Source organism: Mandrillus leucophaeus, unplaced genomic scaffold (assembly GCF_000951045.1).
Source record: "Mandrillus leucophaeus isolate KB7577 unplaced genomic scaffold, Mleu.le_1.0 Scaffold249, whole genome shotgun sequence".
Lineage (NCBI taxonomy): Eukaryota > Metazoa > Chordata > Mammalia > Primates > Cercopithecidae > Mandrillus > Mandrillus leucophaeus.
The window spans coordinates 1,811,554-1,821,523 of NW_012102576.1; the positions used below are offsets into that span (position 1 = coordinate 1,811,554).

At 32.3% G+C, this 9,970-nt stretch overlaps 3 protein-coding genes across 3 annotated transcripts in view; all 3 read right to left on the reverse strand.

The window, feature by feature from the left end:
• Positions 1-833, reverse strand: part of LOC105542011 (NKG2-F type II integral membrane protein-like) — a 14,492-nt gene extending 13,659 nt beyond the window's left edge. The window contains exons 1-2 of the mRNA XM_011983366.1: positions 647-833; positions 56-154 (exon numbers count right to left, since the gene is read on the reverse strand). Of these exons, the coding sequence (XP_011838756.1) occupies positions 56-154; positions 647-833 (286 nt within the window). The remainder of the gene's footprint in view (positions 1-55; positions 155-646) is intronic.
• The window catches only part of LOC105542012 (NKG2-D type II integral membrane protein), a 65,467-nt gene that overhangs the window by 53,994 nt on the left and 1,503 nt on the right, over positions 1-9,970 (reverse strand). The window lies entirely within an intron of this gene.
• LOC105542010 (NKG2-C type II integral membrane protein-like) overlaps positions 5,837-9,970 on the reverse strand; it is a 7,800-nt gene continuing 3,666 nt past the window's right edge. The window contains exons 3-6 of the mRNA XM_011983365.1: positions 9,745-9,789; positions 8,528-8,679; positions 6,828-6,928; positions 5,837-5,948 (exon numbers count right to left, since the gene is read on the reverse strand). Coding sequence (XP_011838755.1) covers positions 5,837-5,948; positions 6,828-6,928; positions 8,528-8,679; positions 9,745-9,789 — 410 coding nt within the window. The remainder of the gene's footprint in view (positions 5,949-6,827; positions 6,929-8,527; positions 8,680-9,744; positions 9,790-9,970) is intronic.

Consider the following 9,970-nt stretch of genomic DNA (forward strand, 5'->3'; position numbering starts at 1 on the left):
ATTTCCAGTCATTACAGTGAAAAGTTCCCTTATAATCTTTCAATAATACACTTACAAGGAATAAGAACTATTGTTTTTAACACAGTGGCCATCAGGACAATGCAAATGATTCCCAGGACCTCAGCAGTGAGCTTCTCTGGAGGTGGCAGTAAACCTGCAGGGAGAGAAATAGAGGCACTGAGAGAGGGGAGATAGAGAGTTGATGAGGTTTACATATAAGAGAACCCACATGCACAGGGAAACATAAACGCAGCACACCAACATGGCACAAGTATACATATGTAACAAACCTGCACGTTGTGAACATGTACCCTAGAATTAAAAGTATAAAAAAGTATTAAAAGTATAAAAAAAAAAAAAAGGATAAACTCTGGCCTCTAAATCTACATCTACTATAGTAATGTTTCTCTCAGAATATACCAGTTCATTTTCAGTAAATATAATGCTCCATGAGTTGTTGATCACAGATTACAACTGAACAATGCCTGAATAAAATCAGGCTTCAGATTTCATATTAGAATATTAGATCCTGACTTTTGACCTCTGATTGTCACAAGTGCAAAATATTCCCTAATCTTTCCCCACCCTTCTGCATTCAACTGCACATCCTAGAACGATAATATTGAAGATCTATTTAATGTTTTACCTTTGCAGTGATATGTCTTGTCATTCCCTTGATGATCTGAAGAAGCATTTTGAAGGTTTAATTCTACTTGGGATATTTTCTGTTCGGTTCCTGAAATGGAGCTTTTATTGCCCTTAAGTTTCCTTTGCTGCCTCCCTGGGTCCTGGGCCAGACTCACTTCGGAGTAGGTTCCTCTTTGTTTATTCATCTCTGCAGCTGTGTGATGTCAGGGACTGTGCTCTATGATAACTGCTCTTAAGAAGTTATAAATGGTGTATATTTTGACAGGATCCCTGGTATAGGCAAACTGCATGTGTTGGTGGCTGAGTAATAATGTTCATTTTGCTGTTGACCAATATAAAAGTCTAGTACCAATTTCCTAAAGTTTTAAACTGAAATCTCTTTAAACAATAGGTCATTTTTTAAAAGGTATTCTGTATTTGACACAATATTGTTAATGGGAACAATAAAAAACAATACGCTTGTGAAAACTAAGAAGTAAATGAAAATAAATATCTTCATTAATTTAAAGTCAAATTCTACAGAAATATTTTATCACCAATACCTGTGTAAAAACACTAAAATTGAAATCTGAAAATAAAATGCACTAATTGTATGACAATTTTAAAATTCATTAATGTAAGGATTGAGTGCTAAAGATGGAGGAATGGTTTGTTAGCGTATAGAGCAACTTTTAATACTAAAGTACATTAAGTTAGTGACTTACGTTCATTTACTAAAAGGGCATGAAGTCTTGGCAAATGTTTTTTATTCTGAATGATTGAGGACATCAGAAAAACTGTTAAAATTTTAAAGAAATATTTTATACCTTGTAAAATATTACATTAACTTAGGCATAAACTAATTACTATAGAAAATCATTGAACTGTTTATTTTACAGAAGTGATTGCTAGTTGGTTTAATGGCTAAAATAGGAAAACTGAAAATGATAAATGTTAAGTTTGGACCATCTATGAAAGAACACTTTAGGTTCAAACTTTCAGAAAGATACTGTGGCTGTTTTAAAAGGCAATGAGGGTCACTTTGGTTGTGTAAGTAATTGTAATAAATCAGAAAATATAATTTGATAATCTAGTCAATGAGCTCTGTAGCCAGTGAGACCTAAAATTAATTAGAGCTTTGAAACTCATAATGCATGACCGTTTACAAAGTTACTTAGTGTCTAAAACCCCAGTTTACTAATCTAGACTGGGGAAAGTAATTTATAAAGTACAATGTATGTAAAACACTTATACAACCTGGCACATATTAGCCCTCAATTATTTATTTTTAATTTATAATTTAATTTATTTATAATTTAATTTATTTAAAATTTAATTATTTTTAACACAATTGCCATTTTATTATTTCTAATTCATACTGATTGTGTAAAATAACGAATTAGGTAGGAGACTGATATCAGTGTAGTACATCTTTTCTGCAATGTTTGTTTGGCTCAATTTTTTTAAGTCATCCTATTATTTATAATTAAGATTAGATTTGCACTTTATGGAAACTACTTCATTATTGTTTTCTTAAAAAAATAAAATCTGCTTCAATTAAATATGTGTATGAGAAATTATGTTGGACATTCACAATTTGATGTATATTGATTATTAAAGTCTGGGGTACATATAAAGTATTATTACATCCATAATGATTATAAAATTTCAAATTAATTCTTCATTGTCATGATATTTATTGGTTACACTCTAAATTATACTGATCAACAAACCTATTATTATGTATGCATGTACTTGACTAATTCTCCACAGGCAATCATGTAAATACTTTTAAAAATCCTCAAACATATATTTTGGGTTGTTTTTCACCCTGAATTATTCATGTAAAGACAGTTCTAATTTGATTTTATTCTGTATTAACTTTACCTTGTTGCATCACATTTAATATTTACAATCTTCTACTAAAGGAGATGTCTCTGGGAAGAATAAATTATTAAACAATATTGTACTATATCACCACGCCAGATTGAAATATAAAAATCCATTCATTATATTGTTCATTGATTTATTTTCCAATCATAACTAACTGCATTTTAATAGGAATATTTGTTGTAAATGACTAATGCTTAAATCAAACTATATAGAGAGGGAAAAGTAATTTTTAAAATGTCACTTAGTTAAAAATAAAGAGGGCAGAAAAAGTAGATTTTAAAAACACAAGCTAAATGGTACATGAGCACTCAGGTGCGGTGGCTTATGTCAGTAATCCCAGCAACTTGGGAGAGCAAGACGTGTAGATTTCTTGAGCTCAGGAGTTCAAGACCAGCCTGGTCAACATGATGAAATCCCGTCTCTACAAAAAAATACAAAAATTAGCCAGCATGGTGGTATTTGCCTGTAGCCAGCTACTCTGGTGGCTGAGGTGGGAGGATCACTTGAGCCTTGGAGGTAAGGTCGAGGGTGCAGTGAGCTGAGATGAAATGTACTGAAATTGGGGAAATATGCTTCATAACGATAAATTAATTTTCCAAACCATTAGTAATATATTTTTTATCATTGTATATACCTAATGATACAAATTCAACATATAATTGAATAAAGTGAACAAGTAAACAATCATAAATGGGATTTTAAAGACTCTTCTCTTGATGCTTAATACAAGACAGGCCAGTGAGCCTGTAGAAAGATTTAAACTAGACAAGTAACTATCATTCATATGAATACATTCACACACGCACTCACACATATACTCAATTTCAATGTAGTACCAATAGGCAAGCTTGGCCAGGAGACAGTCAAAATGTACCTATTCAAATTTAACATTAATTAATAAAAAGTAAAAAACATTTAAAACCACTACCTCACCACATGAACCACATTTATAGAGGGATGAACATTTCCAGTTTCATAGAAAATGTTCTAACTATATTTTACCTACAATAGAAGTCAATAAACAAAAATCTGAGAACCTTATATGGTTTTTAATTCAGTAATGTATGTCTAAATAACATATGGGCCAAATAAATTATCAAGATGAATGGTCACAAAAGACTACTAAAGGAAGATTTTGAAAAGGCACAGATGTTTTATTTCCAGTTTAAACATGGCAATACCATTATGGTATTTACAGTTATTAAACAGGCGATAAAACTATATTATCAATGCATTTAATGTCCATATGAAATGGAAAATTCCTAGGAAATGCTCATTACCAAAATATAGTACCTCAAATAGAAATCTGAGTAAACCCTACATGTACTGAAGGCATTAGTTTAGACATAAACTTTTCTACAAAAATAGCCTGCAAACTCAGATGGCATCACTAGTGAACGATAACATTTAAAAATAAAGTGGTACTCTTCATTATTATTACTATATTTTAAGTTCTAGGGTACATGTGCACAGTGTTCAGGTTTGTTACACAGGCATAGATGTGCCAGGTTGGTTTGCTGCACCCATCAACTTGTCATTTACATTAGGTATTTCTCCTAATACCTAATATAAAAGGTATTACGTATTTCTCCTAATACCTCCTTCCCCAATCCCCCACTCCCCGACAGGCCCCGGTATGTGATGCTCCCCTCCCTGTGTCCATGTGTTCTCATTGTTCTATTCCCACCTATGAGTGAGAACACGTGGTGTTTGGTTTTCTGTCCTTTTGGTAGTTTGCTGAGAATGATGGTTTCCAGCTTCATCCATGTTCCTGCAAAGGACATGAAACCATCCTTTTTCATGACTAAAGCAGTACTCTTGACAGATGCTTCCAGGTTATAGAAAAAGAGAAAATCTTCCCAAGATAGCCTTGAGACCAAAACTTTTTCAAGTACATAGCTATAAATAAAAACATGGTCAAATATCCTTGTGAACATGGATAAAGAAACAAATCTTACCCTAGACAAAATATGTGCACTGATATTTTATAAGGGGCAATATACAATGATCTGCATGGATTTGTTTCGGAAACAAACTCTAGTTTAACATTTGACAAAAATAAAACTAATTTGTTTTATAAAATGCTGTATAAAGAAAACACATATCATTCTGAGTAACAAAAAATAATTAAAAAGTTACAACAATTGATAAAATCTATTAGAAAAAATGACTATTATAAGACTGCTTCAATATAAGAAAGATATGATGAAAAGAACACCAAATTTCGTAAATATGAATAATATGCTGAATTATTTTTTGCCAAAACCAGAAAATGATACACATGATACATGCAAAATTTGATTGTACCTTCTATTTGACTATGGATATAAAGCACTAGCCAGAGAAAATAAATGAAGAAAAAATAAGTTATGGCACATGGATAGAAAAAATAAAAGTGTGATTATCTGCAGATAAAATTGCTGTTTATATAGAAAATCCAGAAAAATCTACGTTTGAAATGATAGATTTAAATATGTAAAATAAGTGAAATAACTAGATACAAAATCAAAATGCAGACATCAATTGTATTACTATTTACAGTAACAGAAATTATTAAAGGGAATATTAAAATCAGAATGCCATTTACAAAAGCATGAATGTAAAATATCTGCATTTCGTATGATTCAATCCCCCAAAATATATAATATAATAGAGAAGAATTAAAGAGATCCCGGTACATTGAACCCAGTACATTGAAGGACACAATATGATATTGATTGGAAAAGTCAAGAAGCTAATCTTTAAATATTACTTTAGAGATTAAATGCAGACTCAAGCAATCTCAGGACAGTATTATTATTATTTTTTTTTTGGAGAGCTTTATTGAGGTATCATGTACATAGCATAAATTTCATCTGTTTAAAATAATTAAAAATCAGTGATTTTTAGTATATTCACAGAGTTACCACCATCACCACTACTGAAATTTAAAAAGTTTTCATCACTGACACAAAGAAACATTCTAGCAATTAGTGGCCACCTCCTATTTCAACCTCCCTTAGGCATTGGCAGCGCTGTTTTACTTTCTGTCTCCATGGTTTTGCTTGTTCTTGACACTTCATACAAACTGACCCACATAACATGCAACTTTTAGGAAGGCCGAATGCCACAAACATGTTTAGCAACATGAGCCCGACCTAAATGCTAGGATATCTGTACTTTTTAAATTGTGTGTATTATATTTCAATAATTTATTTAGAATTTTCTTATTATTAGAGCAAATAATGCAATTCATTTTAAGACATGCAATCATATCATTTCTATGTTAACAAATATAAAATTTATCTGATGCACTGCAAACTCAAATACTTTCATTCTAAAGCTTATGCTTACAATAATATCTTTTTGAAGATCCACACTCGACTGATTTAAGTCTATCTAGATGTAGCATTGCACAGTTATATTCAGCATGATCTGAGTCTTTTATCCTGTAATGGAGAAAAATCCATAATTCTGTTACATTTTATGCAAGTGATTCATGAGACAAGAACATTTTCCATGTATTGTAAGAAAACAAGTTTAAGAAAAAGCGTAATTAAATTTTTCATATACTATTACCAAAAGTCATTATTCTGAAAACTCAATACAGTAGTTCCCCCTTCATCCACGGGGGATGTGTTTCAAGACCCCAGTGGATGTCTGAAATGGCAGATAGTACAGAACCTATAGAGAGATTGTGTTGTGTCTACACATTCCTAAATATGATAAAGTTTAATTTATAAATTAGGCACAACAAGAGATTGACAACAATAACTACTAATAAAAAATTATAAGCAATATGCCAACAGCAGTGCTCTTGTACTTTGAGGATATTCTTAAATAAAATAAGGGTGGCTTTTTAATGAAAACAAGCACTGTAATTCCCTGATAGTCCATCTCAAGCTTGTCCAACTCACGGACCATGGACCGCATGTGGCCCAGGCAGCTTTTAATGTGGCTCAACACAAATATGTAAACTTTCTGAAAACATTCTGAGATATTTTTGCAATTTTTTTTGTTTAGCTCATCAGCTATCATTAGTGTTAGTGTATTTTATGTGTGGCCCAGTACTATTCTTCCAATGTGGCCCAGAGAAGCCAAAGATTAGACATCCCTACTCCATCTCATAACCAAGAAAGTTACTAGCTGACCAATGAGCGGTTGACATATAGGGACTACTATGGTCTACTGTGAAATATTTATATCAACATTTCACTAACTTTCCACATCTTTCTTCATGTATATGATTCCACATAAATTTATTCGTATTATTCTTCTGAATTTATCCTTTATATTTTTTTTATATAGCACCGTACAAAACAACTTACTCATGTTTGAAAGTCAAACCGTTTATTGTCACCCATGGATGATGACTGCTGTCACGAAACACACCAATCCATGCGGATGGTAAAATGGCAGTCAGAAATTTCTAAAAGAAAAGAAAGAATCTTCATTTAAATAATACTTATGAAAACATTACAAAAACAATATATTAAAGTTGAAAACCACTATTTGCGGTACCAAAAACTTTCATAAATGTTTATGATTTTGATATAAATGAACTCTTAAATGTTTATACTTAGTACTTTCATTGTTATTTTCATGTTAATAAAGACATTTTAATTCTTGCATTATAATAGTTACCCCAATTGACCAAATAAACACAGGAAGGATTTAAATAAATTTCCTGATACTGTGCATTCATTCCTCCAGATACTGTGACTAAATCAATCTATTTTTGTACTATATGTCCCAGAGTTGGAGATTTAGAAGAGAAATGAGAGGTTGTCATTCAGAAATAAATGACATAGAAGCTACAGATTGGGTTTTCTGGGCACCACACCATTCTTTAACTAGACAAGCCCTCACTTTTTTATCTGATTTGGTTTTGGTGGAATAACAGTGGTCCTGACCAGGTGGTGTAGACTCATCTCTCTCTGCTACTCCCTACTAAAAATAACTATAAACTCTGGGATTAATGAAAGACAAAAGCAATGGAGAACTCTGAAAGGTGAAAAGAGATAGATGAAATTGTCTGGGACCCTATCATCAGGATTCAACAAAGTATCTGAGCCAGCATGTGAAGTCCTCCACCCGACAGAAGAAGGTGACCTAAGCCTGCTGTTTCCCCACACCCAACCTGGCAACAGGAGGAGGCCCAGCAAAGCTCACTCCTGCTCTGTATTGAAGGGGAGTCCCCTCCACAACACCAGGCGAGGCTGGTACCACTGGCGAGGATGAGCTACCAGGAGACCTGCTATCAATACAGCCAGAGGAAGTGCTTCCTTCTCATTCCAAGAGATACCAGGGTGGATGTGGGTGAGGAGGATCAGCAAAGCGACCCCATGACTACCAGTGCACCACCCAAGGTCCTCTTTGTCCCTGAGGGCAGGAGACCCACTTCCCCATCCAGAGACAAGGACTCAATGGATTCTTAGTGTTCTTTGTACATAGTACAGCAGTGAACAGTAACATACTACTGATAACTGCAATAATATGGAAGAATTGCACAAATATCAGATAGGAGTGAAAAACACAGACATGAAATTCACACTGTATGATTCCCTTTATATAAATTCAAGAAGAGGCAAATGCTATTTATAATATTAAAAGTCAAGGCAGTGTTTTGGAGAGGAGTCAGGATAAGTGATGAGTGTACACACAGGGGTGGAACTGCTAGAGCGGGAAACTTTTATTTCATGATCTGACTTATATCACATGAGTTCATGCACTTTGTGATCAATCTGCATGACCAGATCATATCATGCCCGATAAAATTAGATAGCAAAATTTATTGTGTATTGAAAGTATTTATAGAAGCATGGTTTTCTTTGAAAACAAAAACTGAAAATAAAAGTACATTAGCAGTATATAACTTTAAATACATTATTAAGTCAATCAATTGAATATTACATAAACTTGAAAATATATAAGATAAATACATGTACACACATATAGATGCTTACTACAAATGTATTATTCACTGAAAGAAGCTTTTCATAAAATCTTTGAAACATTTATATCTTACCATTTCTTCTTCATTATCTATAGAAAGCAGACTGGAGTTCTTTGAAGTACAGGCCAGCAAACTCTCTGCCCAAGTTCTTTTTTCCTTGCCAATGTAATAACAACTGTTGGAATATGTAATCCACTCCTCAGGACAATGGCCACAATGACGTACTAAATAAAGATATGAATTACTATGCAGAACAATATGAATATTTACAAATGAAAATTCATTTACATATTTGCAACAGTATAAACCTATATGTGCTTAACATACTTATGCATCCTTACAGGCTTATAAATATATATTTTTTAATAACCGAGTCAGTCATACACACATGCACAGACAAGGGTTAGCCTCTCATTCCTAATTGTGTTCCCATATAAAGCAAACCAACAAACAAAAATACACTCTACACATGTCTTGAACATCACTGATACACAACTGCTTTTTTAGGATAGTAAAATTATTCATTTCATATCATCTCATAGCAGTAGGAAACTTCTGTTAATTGGGAGAAAAAGAGTAAAATGATTTTAAGTGAGTATTTCTACTTATTGGAGAAAAGGAAATGCTGCCTTATAATCTTTGTTTATAAATATTTATGGCTGAATTTTATGGCTTATTTTCTGCAAAAATGCCATCATTCTTTTACATGCCTTAAACCAGACACAAAATATAAATTGTACTAATATCAGAACGTTGAAAATAAAAGTGTACTTTCTGGGTTCTTGTATTCGGGAAAGAATTGTTCTGCTCCAGGACTGTAATAGAAAAATTAAAATGAGTTTTATAAAAACTAATATCTAGATAAACCATAACGAGTTTACTTTCTTACTTTGAAACTTTGTGTGTTATTTAAAATGGGAACAATCTTTAATAAAATTAACTTTTCCTATAAAACTAAATGAATAGATCTTTGAAAGAAGTATTTTTAAAGACTTTAGCACAAAACTTCACCATCGCTTATAGTATTTGATGTAACCACTTTCGAAAATTAAATTGTTTTTCTAAATACTTTTCTCCAAAGCATGCCTTTGGATTATGAAATCAGAAAATACATTGTGTGTGTATGTGTATATATCTATATAGATAGATAGATAGATTACCAACACACACAAAAAAATACATGTTCTCTACAATGATTTTGTTATTTGTGTTGTGAAAAGTTCAGAATAACCATATCACTTTTGGGTCCAAATTATACTAATATCTGAACGTTGAAAATAAAAATGTACCTTTCTGGGTTCTTGTATTCAGGGAAGAATTGCTCTGCTCCAGGACTGTAATAGAAAAATTAAAATGATTTTTGTAAAAACTAATATCTAGATAAACCATAATGGGTTTAGTTTCTTACTTTGAAACTTTGTGTGTTATTTAAAATGGGGACAATCTTTAATGAAATTAACTTTTTCTATAAAAATAAATGAAGTAATAGATCTCTGAAATAAACATTACAATGAG